Here is a 24990-nt window from a genome sequence, read left to right as displayed (position 1 = left end):
GACTTTCTTTATCAGAAAACTCTCCTTGCATAATATTCCCATATATCAACATTTCAAACTGCATTATGTACCTAGTACATTTTGGGCACTTGATAAATTTTGTCCTTATGTGGCTGTGGTTCCCCTCAAATATGTTGGAAGTAATAAATTGCTATAATCAAATCTAATTTCTGAAAAATACCTTTGGGAGTAACAAACAAAAAAGCATGTCTTGTATTAAAAAAAATGATAAATAACACAGAAGGTAGCAGTTTATTATAATCAGCTTGGCACTGAATTACAAAATTAAAATTATGTGGCCCTTGATAACTAACCCTAGCAATGTACATGATCTGTGGAATTATGTTGACTTATTTTGCATTTCATAGGAACAGTTCAAAGAAATATAATAGAAAAAAATGGAAAGATTTATCACAAAGGACCCTGTAGCACAGAATATTTTGAAAAAATCCATTTATTTTAGTCTATTAAGGAAACTAACATGGAAACGAATTTGCTTAGAACTCATTAAGGGTAAACCATTTGGAGAAAGTGCTAATTTTCTAAAAGAAACATCTATGCAGTAAGCAAATTATATTTTTCTGTGACTTATTAGTATGGAACCATGTAAGCTAATGCATCTACAGTATAAAGAAACTTCTAAAGGGTTGATTAAACTAAGCTTCAAGCTGTAGTTTGATAGAATTATTAATTTAATCATTTTTAGACAGTTAATTTCATTCAAATTTTTTTTCCCCTCAGTCTGCCTTGAGCAAAGAAATTTACTTTACTCTTCAGTTAGGAAACCAAGGAGAGTATTTTATTCCAGATAGTAATAGAGATATGACTGTAAACTCTTGCATCGCACATACCAATAACATTTCTTTTGCATTTGCACTGGCCTGAATTTTGGTGACAGGTAATATCTCCATCCACTGTCCCAGAGGTATTGCAGTTACAGGGACTGCAGCCATCAGGAGCCAACTCGTGTAGATTGTAGAATCCATCCTGGCACTGATTACACTGTCTGCCAGACACATGTCTCTTACAATTACACTGGCCTCCAATCTAGAGAAGATACAAAATTTTGTAGAATGATAAACGTATCTATTTTTAGATAATACGCTCATTAGGTACAAGACAGAGAGGGAGAGAGAGAAAACTTTAAATATAAAACAGACAAAAAGGCGATGAGGTGTTTTTTTCTCCTGACTGAAAACATAAGAGCAGGCTCAAGCAGAGAGAATAAACAGAATAATTTAGTGAAAATAAAGCTCAGAGTACAACTTCAGAGATCCATAATGAAAAGCAACACGGGATTAACAATTAGTCTGTATATAAAGGAATATGGAGCAACCATATCTCAGAATTATAGAAACTGACAATGGAAAGGATGAGACATGTAACCCAGGAAAGGTCTAAGTTTTCATTCAAATTTCTTTTAATTTTATCTTTCAGCAGTTAAAATCTTTAGGAGATATTATTTATATTATCCAAGAGCCCTTCCTACCAGAAAGCATTCTTCCAGCATTCAAAACAAGCTTCTTTATTCATTTATCGTTGTTGTTTAATCATTTCAGGCATGTCCAGGGCTTCGTGGTCCCATCTGGGGTTTTCTTAGCAAAGATACAGATGAGCAAATAGAGGCAGACAGGATTAAGTGACTTGCCCAGGGTCACACAGCTAATATTGGAGGCCAGCATTGAACTCAGGTCTTCCTGATTCCAGATCTGGTGGTTAATATTTAAAATATTAATCTTTATTAATTTATCTTCCTAATGTGTCTTCCCCTTTTCTTCTCATAGCTTTCACTGGACTCATCTTCCTCTTTGGGCACCAATTTAACAACATTGAATTTATTTCACTTGTCTAGACTACTTCCAGATGGGGTTCAGATCTTGGTTAATTAATTAATTCAATTTAAAAAAATAGACAAATCAGTCTAATGAGGGAGAATTATGTATTTATTAAGCACCTTCTCTGTGCCAAGCACTAGACTAAGTATTTTGCAAATATCATCTCCTTTGATCCTCATGAGAACCCTGGGAGTTATTATTACCATTTTACAGTACAGCAAACTGAGATGGAAGAGGAGTGACTTGCCCAGAGTCACACAGCTAGTAAGCGTATGGCTAGATTTAAACTCGGGTCTTCCTGATTCTAGGTCTAGCACTGTATCCATTGTGCCACCTAGCTATGCATACAATGAACATTGGTCATTGCGTCAGACAACCTGGGTTGGAACCTTAGCTGAACACTCCCTATTTGTGACCCAGGAAAACCCCTTAAGTTCTCTAAGCCTCATTTTCCTCATCTTCAAAATGAGAATGACAATAATAATTGAACCAAATGCCTCAGTTATGGAGAGAGCACTTTGTAAACCGTAAACACTATATAGTAAGGCTAACTATTACCATTAGAAGTTATTATCAGGTAAAACAATTGATAGAATGATGTTTGTTTCCCTTTTTCAGTCTCTTAAGTCCTTCCCTACTGTCAAGGCCATCTCCCCACTCCCAATAAAAGTGAACTCTTTATCTTTCTATACCTCTGAGTGCTTTTCCTAAACCTCTCCCTTTTACTTATCACACTCTCCTTGTATCCATATTTTTTTATGTCTACAGCTTTCCCCCACCCTCATTAGATTATAATAGACTTTTTTTAAAAAAAGGTCTATGTTGCATCCAGCTTTGTATGCTCAGTATCTTATATATAATGGGCCACTGATAATCATTTGAAATAAAATTTGGTTTGACTTTAATGCAACCAATTCTGACATCATCTGTTGATTCGTTCTTTTACTTATATAATGCTTATCTAATAGGAGAATTTCAGTGGAGCCAAAAAGATATAGGATTCTCCAAGCCCCTAGAGTCTTCCTTTACCAGTTGTCCTCTGAGGCTGAAGGACCTCCCTACTGTGTCCAGTATCAGATTCTGCACAAAATGAGCTTAAAGCATGTGCTGTATTACTTACTCCGTCCTTTATTCCCCCCACATACACCTTGGCCATGTAAGTCTCCATTTGTGTTCTACCCACACTCTCAGACCAGATCCAACACTTTACCACCAACCTTTTCAAAATCAGAGTCAATGTCCAAGATATGATGAACCACTGATATCAAAAATATATCTTCACAGTACTTCACATTCAGAAGTAAAAAAAAAAAAACTAATCATTTGTTTTTAAATGTATAGATAATTTGGTGTTATACAGACAAAAATACTTGGATGCTTGATTTTTGCATTTATTTTATTATATAGGCATATAAAAAAGATAACACTGATATGACTTGACAAAAATATTGCCAGCGAAAGGCACTGAACACGTATGTCAAAAAAATGAATGAGGATGTTACTCTGCAAGACAAAGAAATAAATGCATGTTGGGAACTGAACAGCCTTTGATTAGCCATTAACATATATTCTTGTTCATCGGAATGGTATCATAAAGCAAACATCAAATAATACAATAATGAATAAATTCTACAGTCCAAGATTTGGATAATGGTCAATCCAGTGTGATCAGTTTTCTGGATATGGTCCTTTACAGTCCTACAGATTATATGAGTTCATCTTTCCAGTATGGTTAGGAGAAATAGAGGAAGAAGGGAAACACCTTCAACTAGATCATCAGATGACCCATAAATTAATTAATAAAATGCAGTATATTTATACACACACACACACATATACATATATATGAGATGTCATAGTCGGTCCATCCATCCCACAGAGGTAAGAAAAAGAAAATTATAAAAAGAAAAGCTAGTTTCTTTTTTTTTTTTACAAGCTCTTTTTCTATAGTTGCCCTTTTCAGGTTTCAAGAGAAACCTACAATTCTAACTCCTCCCATATTATAAGAAGAACTTACATAGATTCATAATTTTAAAGATTTGTTCTCTAGGTGTTCCCCCCTGCAAAATTCTAGCAGCACAAAGCTACGTACTATCCATTTTACATGGCCTCTTCTTGGCTCCCTCTCCATCCACAGATATTTCTCACTAATCTCCCCTAATCATATATTCTACTTAAATTTTCCCATGTATCGTTCCACAAATACGTCAAGCTCATCCCAGCCTCTAAGGCTTCAGTGATACTATGCTTCCCACATAGAGAGACCTCCACTCTCCACCTAACCACATCCTACCTGTTCTGGCTTTCACTGCTTGGCCAACAATAGGTCCCAGACCAAACTCCACTTGGTCATTGGTTGAGCCTTGATAGACTCAGAGTAAATGCAAATAAGAATTATTTCTCTTTGGCCAGAAACCCTGAGGGTCTTCTCCTCCCAATTTGATTTTTTTTTCCTGGACTAGGTTAAAGAGGCTACTCTTTGCCCCACTTTTTTACCTAACCTTAATCACTGAAAGGGTGTTGCTTCAGTCAAACTGAGACCTGACAAGGTCTTCCAACTCATCTGGAGCCATCATCAGTCATCCTGATGTGTACCTGGCCACTGAACCCAGATGGTTCCAGAGAAGAAAATAAAACTGATGACTTTACACAGCCCTCCCCCATTTAAATCCAAATCACTTGGGAGTCATGGCATCACCTTCATGAAATCATGGTCCTCTTTAAGAATAAGGGACAAACAACTTTGTATATAAGTTGGTCTTTGGTTTCTCCTGTCTAGCTCTCACTGAGCTCTCTCTCTTCTTTCAACTCTTATAATTTCTATGTGCTGAGTTAAGTGATTTACTATCCAGTTTCAAATTAACCCTCACAAAATAAATGTCTTTAAAATATTTCTGCAAAGAAATTGCAAGTTGAAGATAATACTGTGAACAACACAAATGAACAACAAGAAAATGGCAGAGCCAATACTTTTACTCCTTTTAGAAGCTCTTCAGCCATAGATAAAGGTAAAAACAATGTGACACTAACCAAATCTGTCAAGAAGTTGTCCCCCCCCAAGTTTCATTATCAAAATTATTTTAAACATAAATCTATATCCATTATCATTAATTATGAAATTTGCCTTAAATGTGTATTATGCCACTAGATATTAATTAATCATCGTGTGGAGTCATTACGATAAGTGAGACTAAGCTTTTGTTGATGAAAACTAAGTGTATTGCCCTTTCAAAGTGTTATAGCTACATACAAATGTGGAAACAGAAATTCTGAACCTGCTTAAAAATCTTCTGAGAAATTTCAGTGAGTCTTCAAACCATTTGTGAAAAATACAAACTTGGTAGTCATTTGCAAAGCTATCTGAATGTGACAAAGAAATATGGAAGCATATTAGCCAAATTTCATCAAAAACTCAGGCATAATTGGTGAGTGGGGTTGAAAAATGAGTATCATGATTTAGTAAATGCAGCCGATAATGAGCCTCTTCCATTTAAATGTATCTGTGGAATATCTTTTTCAGTTATGACAGCAATTAGAATCAAATACTATAAAAAATTGAACTCAGAACCAGACCTTCAAAGTCATGGTAACACAAAGGGTTAAACTAAAGTTTTGTTGTGTGTGTTTTTTTCATGAAGCATATTCAATCACGTTGATCTCAAATTCTTTTTAAATATTTTGTAGCATTACTAAGATAAAATTATTTTTAAATACTCTTTATTTCATCTTTACCTTATTTTAAATTTCTAGATTGTATGTTTTATTCTGCATATTGTATGTTCCTGTAGTAATATTTGTATATCATTTATAAATAAATGCACATATAGTGCGCTGTGTGTTCAAAAAATGCACTGAAGGGTTATATGAATGATAAAAATTTGAATGCTAGCATTTAAGGACAACCAAAGCACAATCTAATACAAGGTTCTTTATTTATTCCTGATACATAATATAGTAGATGATGCTAAATGTAGGAACAGAGAACTTAGAGCTGAAAGAGACCTTAAAGATTACCCAGTTGACGCTACTCATTTCATAGAGGAACTAGAGCTTTGTAAGATCAAATGATTTACCCAAAGACACATAGAATAATAGAGATGAGATTTGAATCTATCTCCTTTAACTCCAAACCCAGAGCTCTCTCCATTGCACCATACTGTTTCAGTCTTCTGTTCATATGAAACAACTTAAACATCATTGGCCATACCATCTTGGTGTGGTCATAAGACGTGAGACATGTATTATTTCTTCATCTGCTTGCTTCCATTACTGGAAGAATTATACAGAATAAAATGCACAATCTAGAAATTTAAAATAAAATAAAGATGAAATAAAGAGTATTTAAAAATAAATTTTATTTTAGTAATGCTACAAAATATTTAAAAGAATTTAAGTGAGATCAGTATGTTAGACTTCAGAAAGAGCAACATTACACACAAATCTGGAAGAGACTAGCATACATCCTATTCTTTTGATCAGCATCTGTTTTCCCCTCCAACATTAACCTGATCATCTCTGGAGCCACTTACAAATTCTCATCCCCCCTTACCTCCAAGACTTACTGAAAACAGAGCCACAATTAAGGTCCATGCCCTCCAAGGACACAAAATACACAGAGAATTACAAGAAAGCAGGACCCAGATGCTTCACAATAGATCAAAAGAGTAGAAAGAGCATCTCCAAGAACTGCAATTATATTCACAGTATAAATGCCCATTTTGAGACCACTCTTTTTTTTCATAGTGGTTTACCAGCATCAAGTAATACTGTGATATCATTACTGGGCTATATGACATAGTCATGAGGAGTTATTAACACACATTCAAATTGTAATCATCAATAAACTGGCCAGGTGTTAACTGGTGTTTACTTCTCAGTAACATTGTAATGCAATGGAAAGAGTCCTGAAAATGAAGTCAGAAGATATGGATTTAAATTTCAGCTTTTTCAATTAATACCTATGTCACTTTGTATCAGTTAATTAACCTCTCTGCTCTTCAATTTACCCATCTGAAAAATAAGTGTTAGACTGGAAAACTTTTAAGGTCCCTTATAACTAGGAAGTTATGAATAAATGGGATTTTCAGAACCTGGACAAAGGTCCCCATTGATTTGGATGTTTCAGAACCATAGATAATGCCTACTTACCATCAAGAGTTTTGCACACAACTACTCAACCTCTAAGATCTTAGCATCATAGACTGTGATCTGGAAAGGACTTTAAAAGACATCTAGCCTAGTATGGCCGTAATACAGATGAGAAAGCTAAATCTCAGAGGTTAAATGACTTACTGTGGCTCTCAGAGAGAGTAACAAAACCAAAATCCATATTCAGGGCCTCTCTACTCCAAATCTACCTGATTTTCCCCATCTATAGTTTTGGTTATTCCACCTTCCCCACACCCTGAGTCCTACAGAACCTACTCTTCCACCTCACCATAATCTCTCTTCCTTTGAGCTTTACCTCTTTGCCCAGTCTTTTTTGATTCAACTCCCACTTTTCAGTCTGGAATCTAATGTTAGCCCTTCAAATATGTACTTTCCCTCACCTTTAAATCCCTTCCCCATCTTGATTTTCTATTGCACATGTCCTGTCTGTACAAGTATCTGTATAGGCATATTGTACATACTTTCTAAACCCCAACTCTGTATAATTTCTATCATTTACCTTCTCCCATTTAGCAGAATGCTGTCCAAGGAAGTCATGAAATATACCTAACAGAATGTATGACAGATTTATAGTCTATAATCTCAACAGGTCTATCTGCTATTCACAACAACCCCATTATGTATCTTTTATTGAGTCCCTACCACATTCACCACAGTGATTATTTAAGATGATTTCCTCTCTTCTGGAGCTCCCTATAGGACCTCTGTCTACCACTCCTTCAACTCTCTTCTACTTTACTGAAAAGATTAGTGTTACCCTTCCTCCATACCTTGAAACCACTTCTGCTCTTTCCTATTGCCATCCACTTCCATGTAATTAAGTGGCCTTCTTCCATGACAAACTTAATATCTTTTCCTCTTAAGTTTTTGATCCTGCCCCTCCAGCACCTTATTGTATCAACCATTCCTCCCTCTTATCTTCCGTAATCCCTCTCTCTAATGTATTTTCCCCATCTATCAAAAGACATGAAGCTTACTTCTCTCCGAAAAGTATCTTCCCTACATCCTTCTACTTCCTCAAAATATCATGCTCTATTTTTACTCAATATTCACCTCAGCTTCCTGCAAACTGGCTTCTTTCCCCATGACTTTGCCAAAGTTTCTCTCTCCAATTTGCTAATGACCTTCTAATTGCTAAATCCATGGTCCCTTATAAGTACTCATGCCCCTTGACCTTTCCAAAGCATTTCTTTAGTAATCTCCTCCCTTTAATTTTATGGTACTACTGTCTTATGTCTCTCTTTCTACATTTCTAACTAATTTCTTTTTTTTTTTTTTTAGATCTTCTTTGCTGGATTCTTTTCCTGCTTCTTTTCCCTAAATTAGGTACCCCTCAAGGCTCTGTCATAAATCCTCTTCTCCTTTATTTTCTCTCTGTGTACTCCTTTATTTAGCAATCTTAACTACTCCTTTTATTTGAATTATGGGAACTGAAGAGATATGTATTCCAAGAGTTAGAGAGGAGGAAAAAAAGTATTTGTAATCATGGGGAACCATTTGTGCAAATGAATAGGAGTGGAGAGTAAAATGTCAAATTTGGGAACCTCTAGCAGTCCAATGTAGGTATCAGTGCTGATACCTAGTGTTTACAATATGGGACAATGGAAAAATCAAGCAAGAAAGAGAACTCTCAGATGATGCATCTCTATTTTATACTATAATCACATGAAGTTCTTAAGATTTTTGAGCAAAGGAGTGATATGATCAGACCTGTACTTAAGAAAATTCTTTTAGTAGCTACATAGAAGATTACACAGAAGAGAAACTGAATGAAAACCAATTGAAAGGCAAGTCCAAGTGAAAAGTTATTGCCTGCCACAGTGATTGTAAGTAAAGAGAAATGTATATACACCAAAGATGTCTAGTAGCATAAAAGACAGGACTTGGTATTTAATTGGATATGGTGGTATTAGGGAGGGAGAGATAAAAACCAAATATGACACGCCTAAAGGATTGGAAGGAAGCTGGTACTCATACCTAGCAACAGTTGGAGGAGGAAGATGATGAGTGGACATGTTGAATGCATAATACCAACAAGACATTCAAGCACTGTCTGTGAGGCAGCTGATGACAAGGGCCAGGAATTCAGGAGCCAAATTAATGATGCATATAAAGATTTAGGTGTCATCTGCGTAAAAAATAATCATTGAACCCATGGTAATAAATGACATCACCAAGAGAAAGAAAAAATAGAGAAAAAAGAAAAGGCTAATGACAGAGTATTAAAGACACCCTTAATTAGTGAAATCAATTGCCCTGCAACTCTCCTTACACTGACTGTTACTTCTCAGGCTGAAAAATGTTTTCAAACCATCATATTTGTTTTCTTCCTCAGTTCAGATAGTTTTTTAAAGACAGGGACTAACTTTTTGTGTTTATATTCTCAGAGGTTAGCTCAGGACCTGGCATTATGTTTTTAGTTTTTTTTCACATTCATTCAGTAAATTTGTGATGAACAAAAAAGAAGGAATGAAAATGAGTGGATATTCAGTTAAGAGGAAAACCAGAAGAGAGCAGTCTCATGGAAGTCAAAAGAGGAAAAGTAGTCTAGGAGAAGGAAATTACTAACAATGTTGAATTCTGCAGAGAGGTCAAGAAACGTGAGGACTGAGAAAAAGCCATTGGATCTAACAATTGAGAGATCACAGGTAATGTTTGACATAGAAATTTCACACAAAGTTGGTGGAAATGTAAGTCAAATTACACATGCTTGTGGGGTGGGTACTGAAGCAATAAGATAAGTGAAAGCAGGTGATTCTAGTTGCTAAGCAGTGTTAGAGAGATATATGACAATAGCTTGAGGGGATGGCAGAATAAAGCCAAAACATTTTAAAGGATGAGGGTCTGACTGTTTAGTAGTCAGTAAGGAAGGAGTCAGTAGATAAACCCAAATTGAAAAATGAGAAAGGAAGAAGGAATAATGAAGCATTCTTTAAGTAGAGAAGGAAGAGGATAGACTTGAGGACATAATTAGCGACTGGTCTTTGCAAGAGAAATGGCTCTTTTTCAGACACTGAAGAAAAGGAAGAGATAAGTAAAGTTGCAGATGTATCTGGAAATGTAGGGTAGGAAAGATTAGGAGCTTTCAAGGAAATGGCCTTGATTTGCTCTTTAAAGTAGGAATCAGTCATCTGCTAAGAGGAAGAGGAGGGAGTACGATAAAGAGAGGCATGATAGAGATCAAAACTACAAGTAAAAAGTTTAGCTAGCAAGTCAGGGTTTCAGTTTTTTCATCTGTAAAATGAAAGCAATGGACTAAATTATCTCCAAGGCCCCTTGCAATTCTCCATCCACTTGGATCAATGCGTAGATGATATGCATATGAAATTTACAAATGACACAAAATCTGAAGCAGGGGGAGTGGGGGTAGGGGAGGAGTTGAAAGTAATATGTAGAGTGAGATATTAAGCATGTGAAAAAACCCTGTAAGTTAGAATGCCCAAGTAAAATAAGATTAAAATTAATAAACATAAATATAAAATGTTACACTTGAAAAATCAACTGAAACCATTATACACTAGAGTTAGTTCAAGGCACTAAGTCAAGAGGAATCTCCATTTCTGTGTATGTATCACGTATAATATCTGTACCATCACACATATCACATTTATATCACATATGTATCATCTAGGCATGTATAATTTTCTAATTTTTATTCTAGTTTTATTATAGTTGTTTAATTGTCTATTTTCATTTATATCTCCAATGTCTACCGTAGTACATATAATAGGGCTTTAATAAACATGCAGGGGTATTTTCTATGACTCCCAAATCTTTCCTTGTTACCACACCATACTTTTTTCCTATTTTTTTTCTTTGCTACAAAAGTCTTATGTGCTATTTTCACATCATGGAAGTGAATCACATTCCAGTTCTGGAGCATATAATGGATTACACAATAAAGTTTCCTATTGAAAATTACTTCCGTGAAGATCTTACATGGACTAAAGAATAGTAAGGTGTCACAAAAATTAGAATGGTTTACTTTCTCACTTTTCCCATGTATTATTAGGTTCTTTCCTGATGAATATAAGGTACCAAATAATGCTTTATTCTTGTGGAATAGAACAGGATCTTTGTACTTAGAGAAATTATGGAACATGATTTCAAAATTAATAAATTAAGTAGCAAAAGTTAAAATTTATAGGAGGTTCTCTATATTATGGATACTATATTTTAAGTAATGTGAAGCAACACTTTTAAAACAGCAGGAATATAAATATATGTCTTCTTAAGCACTCATTTGGCTGGCAGTAGGGAAAATCTAATGTTCTATAGATTACATCTTCTCACAAAACTCACTAAAAGCCAATGAGGTAATGTCGATGTTGCCAAACAAAGCAAGAATCTGGAAAGGAGATTAAAAAATTGGGAACAGTAGGTCTGTACCGGAAATTAAATTGGATTTGGAAGACTGTTTTAACAGAAAATAAATCCCCATAAAGGCAGAAAAGAAATCTTTAAAAGGGTGAATAAAATCATCAAAGTACATGTATCCTTTTCTTATTTCAGAAACCCTCTAGCCAAGTTCCCCCTCCCCCCTCCTTGGAACACTCATACATTCATTCATTCATTTATTCATTCGTTCAAAATAGGATCATTCATAATAGATGAGGACAGAAAAGGAAGAAAAGGAAGGAGAAAAAATACCTACAATGTGCCAGGAATGTGCTAAGTACTTTGCGAATATCTCACTAGATCCTCATTAACAACCTCAAGAGATTATTGTGGTCTAGTTGTTTCATTCATGTCTGACTGACTCTATGACCCAAATTTGGAGTTTTCTTGGCAAATATACTGGAGTGGTTTGCCATTTCCTTTTCCAGTTCACTTTACAGATGAAGAACTAGGGCAAACAGGGTTAAATGATTTGCCCACAGTCACTCACACAGCTAGTAAATGTCTGTGACCAGATTCAAAGTAATGAAGATGAGTCTTCCTGATTCCAAGACCAATGCACAATCCACTGTGTCACCTAGCTGCCAACCCTAAGATATGGGTGCTTTTATTATCTTCATTTTATAGGTGAAAACTGAGGCCAACAGAGTTCAAGTGACTTGTCCAGGGTCACAATGACTATTTCATTCTCTCTCTCTTACGCAAATGACTTCATCTCCTTTGATAGTAAGTATCATGAGACCAGTTTTCAATTCAGGTCTTCCTTACTCCAGACCTAGTGCTAAATCAACTATATCCCCACCTGTCTTTTGAGATTAAGTTTGTTGCCCAAAAATCTAGCTATGGTTGTCGATGATATAAAGTCAGGATAGGAATCCAGATTTTTTGTCTCCAAATCTTATATCTGATCACTAAGCCATGATACCTCTTATGAGAATTAAATATTGACTCTGGGATATGGGTAGCATTTTAACAAGCACTATAAGTAATATGAAAGAAATATATCTGCCTTTGTGTGTGTGTTCATCCTTCACTGTGAAGAAGATCATGCCATCAGAGAAATAATGTCATGACTTGCACTTGACTTTGTTTTGAGTGAGCGAGGGCTGCGTAGGTCACCAGTCTCACTTCTCCTCCAGAGCCATCTGGATTCAGTGACCAGATATTCATCAGGATGACTGGAGATAACCCAGGATGAGGCAGTTGGAGCTAAGTGACTTGCCCAAGGCCATACAGCTAGTGAGTGTCAAGTGTCTGAGGTGAGATTTGAACTCAGGTCCTCCTGACTCCTGCCCTGGTGCTCTATCCACTGCACCAGCAATGGACAGGTAGTTAGTACACAATAGACATAATGCTGGGTCTGGAAGAAAGAAGACCTGAATTCAAATTCAGTCTCAGACACTTATTAGCTGTGTGACCTTGGGCTATTCCCTTAACTTCTGCCTGCTTCAGTTTCATCAGCTGTATAATGATAACAGTATCAAACTCACAGGGTTGTTCTGCGGATCAAATGAGGTATTTCTAAAGCTCTTAGCCCAGTTCCTGGCACATAGAGGATGCTTAATAAATCCTACTCCCTTCTCTTCCCTCCCCTCTTTAACCTTTTTCTGACTTTCCATTCCCACTACCAACACTCTAATTTGACCTTTTATTAAATTTGACTCTAACTATTGCTATAAACTCCTAACCAGTCTCCCTTCTTCCACTTTCTCCCCTCTTCAACCAATTACATAGATAAATACAAGATCAATCTTTCTTATGAGTCCTGATCATGTTACTTCCTTGCCCAGATATGTTTAGTTGTTTCTTGTTGCCTGCTGGATGAAGCCCAAAATTCTTAGCCTTGTATTTAAGTACCTTCACAACCTTTATTCTACATGTATCCCCAGTATTATCTCCTGCATCTCCCTTGATTTGCGTCTTACTTAGCATCAAGTACAGTGCCGAGGTTTAGAACCATAGCAGATACTCAAATATTTGCTGAATGAATGAAAGGCAGAATAAGACATTTTTCCTGCCCCAAAGACTAAATCTACATTGGGAAAATTTTATATATATATATATATATATATATATGTATATATATATATATATATATATATATACATATATATGTATATATATATATATATGTATATATATATATATTCACATAAAAGCATTTAAATAGAAATACAATGAAATACATGACTAAGGCCAAAAACAAGTAATACAGGCAAGAAGATGTTATATAGTAGGTTACATCCACTATGTGCTATACACTGGAGATACAAGCACAAGAAAAAAGCAAGATAGGCCCTATCCTCATAGAGCTTATACTCTAATTGGAGGAGACAATACACAAATCAGGGCTGAAATGCAAGGGGAGGAAGGAGAAGGGAGAAAATGCCTGTGTGGGAAATTATGTATGGCTGGCCGGGGCCCCTCCTCAAAATGCAGACCATAAGAAAAACTCATAAAAGGGAGAATGGACCAACATAGCAAATAGTAATATTCAGGGGTAAGAAGGCGTTGGGGATGGTAAATGTTTCTACATGAGGAAGCCCCAGGTACCAGAGCAACTGAGGAAAAGTCCAGAAAGCTAGGAGCAAAGCCAAATGGTAAACAAATAAACTCTACATAATTTCTGAGTGAGGGATAAATCAATATGGGTTGCATGAAGGAGGAGAACTCTGAAAGAGCATTAAAAGATTGATAGGATAGGAATATGTTAAGGCTCATCAGGAGGGCATTCAAGTCTGGAGACAGTGCTAGTCATGACAAGCAGGAATAAGTATTGAATGCTGGAAACAGTGGCACTCATGAGATTTAGAACTGTATCAGATCTTATATCTAGTCTAATTTCTTTATTTTACTAAGAAAAATAAACCAAGAGAGAACAGCAACTCAATCAATAATTACTGACTCATATATCTACTTTCCCAATTATATATGTATGTGTACATATATATATGTGTAGTGTGTATATGATCTATATGCACATAAAGAATATTTTTTATGAAAGTAGAAGGGCACACAAGACTCCAAATTATATTCTATAGCAGGTCATATCTTTACAATTATACAAGTGATCAAAATTTATAGAGAATTAAAGATCCCATTTTGCTTATTGTTTGACAATGATTTTTTAAAACACATTTGATTTAATAAAGCAAAATACTGCCTTAAAGATTATCTAATAAAATACCTCTCAAATATATATCTAAATCATATGATACTTTGAAAGATGCAAGAGGTAGCTATCTCCTAATTAATTTTTAAAACCCCATCTACATTTTTTCTAAAAATATAGTTGGGAATAATTTGATTGCATCAGCACTAAGAAGTAAAGTGCAGGGGAGAGAGGGTGCAGAGAACTCCATCTAGATCCTACATTCCCAGTACAGAACTGGCTTTCATATCCTTTTTCAAAAGAAATGTTATACTACCTTTTAACTTGATGCCTTTTTCCTAGCACTGTTCTAACAATAGATGGAGAGTGGAGCAGATATTATTTTTGGCTTGGGTAACAATATCAATATCAAATCCATAATTTTCTTCTTTAGGATCAGTACCATATGGCATTTGACCCTATACCACTATTTCAGGTCATTTGGCCCAGAACTGTAGCTGATTCTGCTCTGTCATTCACACCTTGTATTTAACAAATCACTAAATCCTGCATAAAATCCCCAGAATTGGCTCTCCTCCTCTCCTTCCCTACAGTCACTATCTCAGTTAAGGTTCTTATCACACTATACACTTCACTTACAGCAATAGTCTCCCCTTAATGGTCTCTCTATTCCCAATCATTCTGTAGACTGACCATCCCTTTAAAAAAAAAATCACCAAATTATGTCCATGTTCCAATGCTTACAATGACACATTCAGCAATGGATCAAATTCAAGCTCCTCAGTTCGTCATTCAAAACCTTTTATCAACTAGCCTTTCCTTATGTAGAAATCCTTGTCATATTATTTAACAAGGCAAACCTTTTATTTTAGTCAAGATGGTCTCATTGTTCTCTCCACACACATGTTCATTCCACTTTGCTCAAGCTATTCTCCTTATCTAAAATGATCTCCTTCCGTTTCTGATCAGACAAATTCTACGCTTCCAGTTCTAACCTCCTTAGGTAAGCCTATTCTAACTACTTGTGGCCTATACTGACTTCTCCATTCACAAATAAAATCCTATAGAACTTGTATTCTGTGCCATACAATAGAACATCTGATTATTAACAGTCTCATACTTTTCAGTATTTGTTCCCCATATGAAAGGCTGGTCTCTCTGACTAAATTAAGATTCTCAAGGGTACTGATGAGGTCTACTCCTTTGTATTTCCCATGGCACCATTCCCTGCATAAAACATCTACACTTGATAACATTACAGAACTGGCCAACGTCAGGGTTGAATGGGACTTTGGATTTCAACTACTCAGGATTTCCCTCTACTCTATCTCCAGCTTTCATTTGAAGACATCTAGAGAAGAGAACCCAGTAGCCCTTAAATCATCCCATTCTGTTTTTCAACAGCTCTGATGGTCAAGAAGCTTTCCTTAGATCAACTTTCCACTCTTCTGTTTCTACATATAAGTCATAGTTCTGTTCTCTTGGGTCAAGCAGAATAAGATTATTCCATATCATAACTATCATGATACCCTCACCCCCACTCCGAGACTTCTTCAGGCTAAATCCCCCTACTTCTTTTAATTGGGTCCTCATATGGCATAGTCTTAAGTCCCTTCACCAACATGCTAACCCTTTTGTGGACACTCTACTGCTCATCAACATCTTTCCTAATTAGAAGACCAGAATTCTGAAGTTTTTTGGGGGAAAGTCAGTTAGCCTCCCTGAACCCATTTCCTTATCTGAGAAATGACGTGATTGGACTACTTGGTCTAAGATCCTTTCCAGCACTAGCTCTAGGATTCTGTAATCTTATAGTAGTATGAGGTACCCAGAATCAGACAGGCTATGGTCTAGGGTACCAAGTATAAGACCCATTCTAAACATGACACCTATCCAAATGGTTTAAGATTACATATTTTTTTATGATTGTAGAGTCATACTATTGATTCATTCTCAGTTTCCATTTACTAAAACCCTACTCATTTTTAGAATGATTGCTATCTAGTCTTTCCTCCCCTACCTAGTACTTTTAAAGTTGATTTTTTTTTATTTTTATGCAGGATATGTAAATGGTTTCCCTAAAATGTTCAAAGTATTACTATCCTCATTTTACTAATGAGAAAACTGAAACAGAGATTAAGAGATCTGAACAAGTCACATAACTGAAAAGTGAAATAACTCAAACCTACATCTCCTAATTTTAAGTCCACATGATCTTTCTGGCACATCACACTGTGATCTTTAAATAGGGCCAAATGAATATTTTTCCTTAATCACTGTTATCACTATTATTGTACAACATTCTTAACTCTGATCTTTGGAACATGGAGGTAGGAGGGGATGTATTTTTTTCCAGTCTAATATACACACATACAAACATATGTGTATGTGTGTGCATGTTCTGTAGCCTAGAATTATCTTCTGAAATTGGGGAGGAGAAGTAGGCAGGAGAATAGAACAGGAGTAGTAAGATTTTTTTTTTAATTTATTGCTTTTCCAATCCATCTTGAGCAGCTCAGCTTTTATGTCACTCCCTTGTTCTCAAAAACCTTCAATCACTCCCCTTTCTACCAGAATCAAATTCCTCTTCCTGGCATCAACTCTACTTTATGTCCTAATGCTCCTCAATGTGAACCCTCTAAATATTCCTTAATGCTATCCTCACTCTACCCTTACCACAGCATTCCAGTTTTCCTGCTTGTGCTATAATCACTACACAAAATGCTTTCCCTGACAACTAGTCAAATTTTAGTGATCTTCCTTCAAAGCAGAGCTCCTCAAAGATTTTTGTGTACTACTTTGAATGTGTGTTAAAGTCTAAGGAACCCTTTTTCAGAATAATGTTTCCAAATGTAAAATTCAAATACATATGAATTTGAAATACAGTTATCAAATTGAAAAAAATAAGTTCATGGACCCCAAATTAAGAATCCTTACATTAAAACTAAGGTGAAGACTCAAGTCCTCTATGAAGACTCCTCTGACCATTTCAGTCCACATGGGGAAGTGAGCAGCACTTACTATCTACTTCATTCATTTTGAGAACAAATCATTTTAGATTTTCCCTACTGTGGCACCCTGAACAGTGAAAAAATCTCATTGAAAATATACACATTATATTCAGAATCCTTTGCCCAGTAGAAGCACATGGTTCATACTTTCCATGAGCTGCCATTTGTAGCGAATGTTTCTCTTGGCAGCACTGACTTTTTCCTTGCTGGGCTAGATGATCACTTCCCTTAAGAAGAAAGATCAGGTCTCTGACTTAGGATATGCAGTTGTGGTTTGTTGGTGGCCGTTTTTTCTCACCCTCGGTATTCCACAGGTATGCCATATTGCCTCAAGAAAAGTTTCTATTCCATTCTGCCCTCTTGTAGCGCCCCACTCTCGCTCCAACTCACTGAACAGCAGCTGCTTTAATCTCCCACTGTCATCAATCCTCTTCACACAGAAGGCATCCCTCCTACAACTGCTCAACTGGCTGCATTCCAAGATCATGGGGTTTCTCTGCTCTTAGCATTTAGTGTTAAGTAGGGCTCACTAGTGACGCTGATGAAACTTGTTTAAGACATTGAATGTGATGTCTTTGTCAAGTCCAAGTCTTCCAGCCAGATAGAAGGCTGGTTGCCAGCTTGAGTGCCTAATTCCCTGTTCTGTATACAGTAGATACTCAATACTTACCAGTTAGCTAACCAAATTTGATCTGGGTTTGGTGTTTGATACCATGTTCTGTTGGTAAGTCTTCTGAAAAATAAACCATTTGCATAGTAATTCTTCTTTCATGGCGTCACTACTCATAAATCACTATGGTGCTGTGCTCAATACCAGTAAGACTCAGTAAATGCATTTTAAGTTAATACTATAAATACATTGCTCTCTTTCCCCTCCTCTTCATTTTCTTGGGTCAGTGGTATGCTTCAATGGCCAGTGGGACGTGCAGTATTTGGCATCTAAGGGGCACAGCACCTGGGATCCAGAACAACATCTGGACTAGTGGGGGGGGGGGGGGGAACCTGCAACCTCCAGGCCCCGTGTAGCCCTCTAGGCCCTCAAAGTGTGGCCCTTTGACTAAATCCAAACTTCACAGAACAAATCCTTTTATTACCCCCACCCCTGACCTGGACTATTACAATTCTTTCCTAAAAGACTTACTATACTTTCCCAAGTCACTAAACAAAATCCTGAGGTAGATATTCATCAGCAACATAAAGAAATAAGTTATTAAACATTCAATCATTTGTGTCTCTGGGAGTCACTATAGAAAGAAAACTGTGAACACATGTCCCTTGTCACCTAGAAGCTTCCTCATTCTTAAGATCTGGTGCCTGAGAATCACTTCATTTTCAGGCCCGGCACAGTTGTTCATTTTCTTAAAAATCCTAAGCCCCTCTTGAGAAGAGAAGAGTCGTTTAATATAACAGGATACCTTTGTAAGATGCTCATTCCATTTCAAAATAAATGAATGAATCTGCTGTGGTTTCTGCCACATATAAATGTCACGAATTGGAGAATAGTAGGTGAATAATGTACATCACAATACTTCCTTCCATTTAAGTGTTTTGTGATACAGCTGTTTATCATCTTACTCAGCTGTCCAAAATATTCATTTGAGAAGATCCTACAATGGTGTAAATCCAAAATGCCATTTCCCTCCTTCTACAATGCCTGCTGTTTTTCAGTCTGTTAGACATTTTTTAAGGGTTTCTTTCCCCCCCTAAAAAGACATTTCTAAGGAACTGTTTTCCAAACTTCCCCACCATGATCTCTAAGGAGTGTGTGAAAAGTCAGAGTTCTGAAGCTTGTTCAAATACAGCAATAGGAAGAATGGAATGCATTTATCCTCAAGCCTTTCAATGTTCAAAACAGAAAAAGTGTAAAGAGGTTTCCTACCTCCTGCTATATCCAGTGATGGTTACATACTTGAATGATTTTAAGAGGAACCAATGCACTTATAGCTATCCTGGTTCTCAAAGGGGTATAATTTCATATTGCATCATCCATTTTTTGCTGTTTTAGGTCTATTTCTCTCCAAGATTACAAGCTATAACTTGTAAAGGATGCATGTAATATATGTCATTGTACTAAATTAGAGCATTTCATAAATGTCATTTGAATGGTGCAACTACGTGGTGTGGTCTTATTGTAATTTGCAGCAAAATTAATATGGTGATATTAACAAGATGATGTTGTGACTTTATTAAAATCAAAGATTTCACACCTTGTCTTACCTTTTCCAACATGAATAACTTCATCATCCATGCCCTGTTATAAACATCGCACAGAAATACATTTTTTTTCCCCTTCCTGGAAAGTTAACTGTTTGAGGGGGGATGAGGAGTAGGGATGGTATATGTTGCTCTGGGTTCAAAATATAATGAAAATGAACATGGATTTTAATAAATATGCCTTAAGTATATAATGACTGGCTATTGGGTCAGTATGGTTTATTATAATGATGAAAATTATATTTGGAATGAGCCTTGGGGAAAAGTAGTCATCTGAAAATATAAAATCAAAACTAATTAGAACAGTTTAGAACAAATTTTACTAAATATTTTAGCATTCATAAGTTGTGTGCCAGATGCTAAGCTGCAACCTAATACAAATTGAGTAGTAGTTGAGAGACAGTAACCCTTTCAGGCCCTCAGGATCTCAGATACAGGAACAATTCTTAAACATTGTCTTCTATTGACCCAAATGAATTAACATATTTTTCAAATACTTAAATTATTGCCAGACAGTGATTTCCTTAATGTTCAAGATCTGGAAAATGATTGTTTAATTCCCTAAAAAGAGGAAACTAAGTAAAGGTATCATTTGAGTCCTTTTCCATCTACAAACATTATAGAGATTAAGTTCCTTAAGGGCAGGACCTAGTTCCATTTTGTCTTTCCATCCCCAACACACATATAGCGCCTTGCACATAAGCACCGAACAAATGTTAAAAGGATTAAATGAGCCTATGTTTTATCTTTGTCTCTTCCTTCTTTGTCTTGCAGAACACTCTAAACAAAGGTGAGGAACCATAGGACTTGAGACCACATGTGGCCCCCTAGGTCTTCAAGTGTATCCCTTTGACTGAATCCAAAAAGTTTCAAAGGGCTGCACTTAAGGATAAAATAAATAAATAAAATAAAGCAGTTCCTTCTTAAAGCTGCTAAAATGACAAACTTGAAGATTCAGACAAAGGAAGGAAGGAAGAAAGGAAGGAAGGAAGGAAGGAAGGAAGGAAGGAAGGAAGGAAGGAAGGAAGGAAGGAAGGAAGGAAGGGAGGAAGGAAGGAAGGAAGGGAGGGAGGGAGGGAGGGAGGGAGGGAGGGAGGGAGGGAGGGAGGGAGGAAGGAAGGAAGGAAAGAAGGAAGGAAGGAAGGAAGGAAGGAAGGAAGGAAGGAAGGAAGGAAGGAAGGAAGGAAGGAAGGAAGGAAGGAAAGAAGGAAGGAAGGAAAGAAGGAAGGAAAGAAGGAAGGAAGGAAGGAGAGAGAAAGAGAGAGGAAGAAAGAAAGAAAGAAAGAAAGAGAAAGAAAGAAAGAAAGAAAGAAAGAAAGAAAGAAAGAAAGAAAGAAAGAAAGAAAGAAAGAAAGAAAGAAAGAAAGAAAGAAAGAAAGAGGAAGGAAGGAAGAAAGGAAGGAAGAAAGAAAGAGAAAGACAAACTCTTCCTGGGACATTCAAACATTCACTTCTAGAAGGTCTATGGTACTTCATGACAAATAACTACTCTAGTTCCAAGCAAATGGTAAAAGCATTGATGAACTGCAGGAAATTATGCAGAGAAAGTGTATTCTGTACTGTTTTAAACATATTTCCTTGAATATTATCATTGTGATGGGACAATTAATTTTCACAAGTAGGATCCTTATTCCTTATGATTCCATCTTCCATGGGTCAGACTTGGAAACAGTTCCTTCATTGATGCCTTTCTATTTCATCTAATTCATTTCAGCCCTTAGTCTCCTGACTTATTAATCTATATTTTAATGTCTCTTAATCATTGCTTTCTGTTCTGGCTCTACTGCAGCAGTCTATTGATGGGCATTACAACCAACCATTCTTCTCACTTTATATATTTCCAAATAATGTTTCAGGTTTTCATCAGCTTTACTTTCCCCAATTTATTTTTTTAATGCCATGGCTTGGAACTTCCAGCTTCTAAGATGGAGTTTAGTAGGCTTTCCTGTGCCCTAATGCAATGTGACCTCCATGAAATAGCAATTTCAGATAGCTCTCTCTTGATTAGCAGAAGAACTTTAGAGAAAGGAACAAAGCAGACATACATCTGAGCAAATATCCTAGTGGGTAATCCCATGCACTTGGCATCCCGTTTGTCCTAGGAGAATATAAGTCCCTTGAAAGCAGGGACTGGCCTCTTCAATTAGCATTTATTAACACCCTTCTGTGTGTGCTAGGCATTGGAGTAGGGGTAATGGAGATGTAAAGACAAAAGCAAAACAGATTCTGCCTTCAAGGAAGTTGAATATACAAGAGGTAGATACAAGGTAATTTTGCAAGGCTGAGGATGGGGGGGTGGGGGGGGGGGGGGGGGATTAGCCAGCAACTGAGATGAGGAAAGGTTTCATGCAGAACATAATACCTGAGCTGAAAACACCAAGTCTAATGTGGTGGGGGAGAGGATAATCAGGGGGCTTCAAAATAGCTGAGTCTCCTTAACTCACTTGAAGAAACTACAGTTTATAGGGGGAAGATAGAAACAATTAGAAATTAAAGCTGTTTTTTTCTCTTTTCAGCCTGTTAGTAGCCACAGTCTCAGAGTATAAGGGTACAAAACTTAGAGTGGCTTTTTTTTATGTTGTGTAAAGAATTAAGAGATATGAAGAGTTACTCAAAGAGATTCCTCAAACAAACGTAGGGTCATTAGCCTGTGACCATTTCAAGGATCAGTCACATATCGGGTTGCCTTAACAAAAGAACCACTGAGAAAAATTAGTTGAGACAACAATCCTCTATGATAGTCAAGAAGAGCCAGCTATGAAGGAAGGATCCCACGCTTGAGTAGAAATTACTCTTTACTTTTTCTCTGTACCTCTCAGAGATTAGAACTAGAAAGGGATTTGATTTCTCTTTCCTCTCCCCTCCCTGGCTTTGGCATCTGTCAGTGGAGCAAATCCCCCAGGAGTCAAAAGCATGCTTACTAGAGAGAAGGACCAGAGATTCCAATGGAGCATCTTGCCTAGAAGAGATGCCGTAGCCAAGATGAGGAAACTACAAAAAGATCAAGGACTTCAAGACCCTGCCACCTTGGTGGCAGAGGTTTCCTCTCTCCCAGTATATGTGTGTCCCTGCTTCCATGGATTTTGCAGCTGTTTATTGTCAAATACATTCCAGATTCATGAGGAAATGCTTTTTATTATTCTTCTTGCTTTGCCATTTCAATAAATGCCTTTGCTTTGAGCTAATGATGTCAAATGGCTACTTTTAAAGGTAAGCTTATCAGTGTGGGGCTTGCGAGGTTTAGTTTTCAACTCAAACCCACAAAGTACCTTATTACCTGGGTTAGCTGTCCCCTGGGGACACAAAGGAATTATGGGAAAGGTCTAGAAGAATATTACAGTAAGAGGCAGTTGAGTTGAGAGAATGTACACCAGGCATAAGGAACACCTATTACAAAGGCTGGGAGATGAGAAATGGAGGGCCATATATGAGGAATAATAAAAACCCATTTGACTGGGCTTCAGAGAGTGAGAAGGGAAGTAATATATGGCCAAGTCGTAGAGGACACGTCTAGCCCTCAAAACTATGTTAGTCTGTCAGAGTCTGCAGTATCTATTCATAAACTGAATGCTTCCTTCCTTATAATGTCCTATCACCTCTCTAGGCTTGAGATTTTCTCTGTATTTTCATTTGTCACTCAGATTTTGGGATTCAGTAGCCTCATGCACTGCTTCATGCTAGTGTCATGAGCTTGGCACCCAAATAAGGAACTCACAACGCTTCCCCTGGGAGCAAAAGGAAGCCATCCCAACTCTTGTAAGATGGAATTTAACTCCCTCCAGCGACTGCCAAAGGAAAAGCTCCCTTCCAGAATGCAGAGTATGCTACACAGGCGCTCAGGCCATTTGGGGCTGGCTTATGTCCTAAGTTATTATAACAAAATGGGACTTGAGTGAGTGCCTAATTTCCCTGTGAGCTTCCTAATATTATTACAGATTTCAATTGCATGAATTTTTAAAATGTCCTTGAATTTGATTTTACGGTTTATAATTCTGACACTGTTGACAACTTTTTTAGTAGCTATTCTGTGTTCCCTTTGGAAATGAGAGTCAACACTCCTGTCTCTTACAGCACAGTTTAGGTTTGGATTACGCAAAGGCAAGCGTTTCCAGCTAGTTGACATAAGAAAAACCCATTCACTCTGTTCTTTATGCTATTTTCAGGACAGAGAAGGTTCCCACAATTAAAAGAGGCCAGTAACTTGCTCTCTTGATAACCAATCACAAGAGGTGACTGCACAGAAATTTTCCCAATCACCTTAGTCATCTTAGAGAAATGGCGTCATTTGGGCAAAGGGGAATCATAGACTTTGGAGGGAAGCGATCTTACAGATTATTTTATTCAACACCATTTTGTCAGTAAGGAAACCATGACCTGGAGAAATAACCCATGTAACAGGGACAGGATTTAAACCCATGTTCTTTGATTACAAATTTGTTGTTTAGTCTTTTTCAGTCATGTCTGCTTCTTCATGACTCCATTTGTTTTTTGTTTGTTTTTTTTAGCAGATACTAAGTGGTTTGTCATTTCCTTCTCCTACTCATCCTATAAATGAGGAAACTGAGCCAAACAGGGTTAAGTGGCTTGCCCAAGGTCACACAGCTGTTAGGTATCTGAGGCCAATACTTGATTACAAATACAATAGTCTTCTTTAATAAGAGAATAAATTGGGTTAAATTTTTATATGATCAATAATAAGAATTCCTATTTCTAAAACACTAAGTTTTTTAAAAAAAAACTTTGTAAAGACAGCTTTTTCTCAGCAAAGTAGGTAGTATAGATTTAAAGGTAAAAAATGATCAATTGGCAGCCAGTCTGTTGAGCCAATCTTTGAATATTCTTTCAACATTTCTGTCCAACATTCTTTCCAATACACTACAATGCTCTCATATACCAGGTTTTCATTGCATTCTCCCAGAAAACTAAATAACACACTCCCTCTCCCCAAAGAAAAACAATTGTGGTTTGCTTGGTGGTCAGTGCACACAAAAAACATAATAAATTTTGGTTTATGATAGCTGCCTCTTTAATATTTATATACAAATGTAGGGAGCAGCTATGTGGTACAGTGAACACAGCGCTGGGCCTAGATTCAGGAAGACCTGACTTTGAATCTAACCTCAGGCACTTAATAGTTGTGTTACCCTAGGCAAGTTATTTAACCCTATGTGCCTCAGTTATCTCACCTGTAAAATGAGCTCAAAAAGAAAATGACAAACCATTTCAGTATCTTTGCCAAGAAAGCCCCAAA

The 24990-nt window shown here is 36.8% G+C and overlaps 1 protein-coding gene across 1 annotated transcript in view; it reads right to left on the bottom strand.

The window, feature by feature from the left end:
• Positions 1–24990, bottom strand: part of USH2A (usherin) — a 990439-nt gene that overhangs the window by 830780 nt on the left and 134669 nt on the right. Inside the window, exon 11 of the mRNA XM_072647832.1 lies at positions 852–1047. Coding sequence (XP_072503933.1) covers positions 852–1047 — 196 coding nt within the window. The remainder of the gene's footprint in view (positions 1–851; positions 1048–24990) is intronic.

Source organism: Notamacropus eugenii, chromosome 2, assembly GCF_028372415.1.
Source record: "Notamacropus eugenii isolate mMacEug1 chromosome 2, mMacEug1.pri_v2, whole genome shotgun sequence".
Taxonomy (NCBI): domain Eukaryota; kingdom Metazoa; phylum Chordata; class Mammalia; order Diprotodontia; family Macropodidae; genus Notamacropus; species Notamacropus eugenii.
The sequence above is the reverse complement of the archived record's forward strand: the minus strand, read 5'-3'. Positions and strand labels throughout refer to the sequence as shown.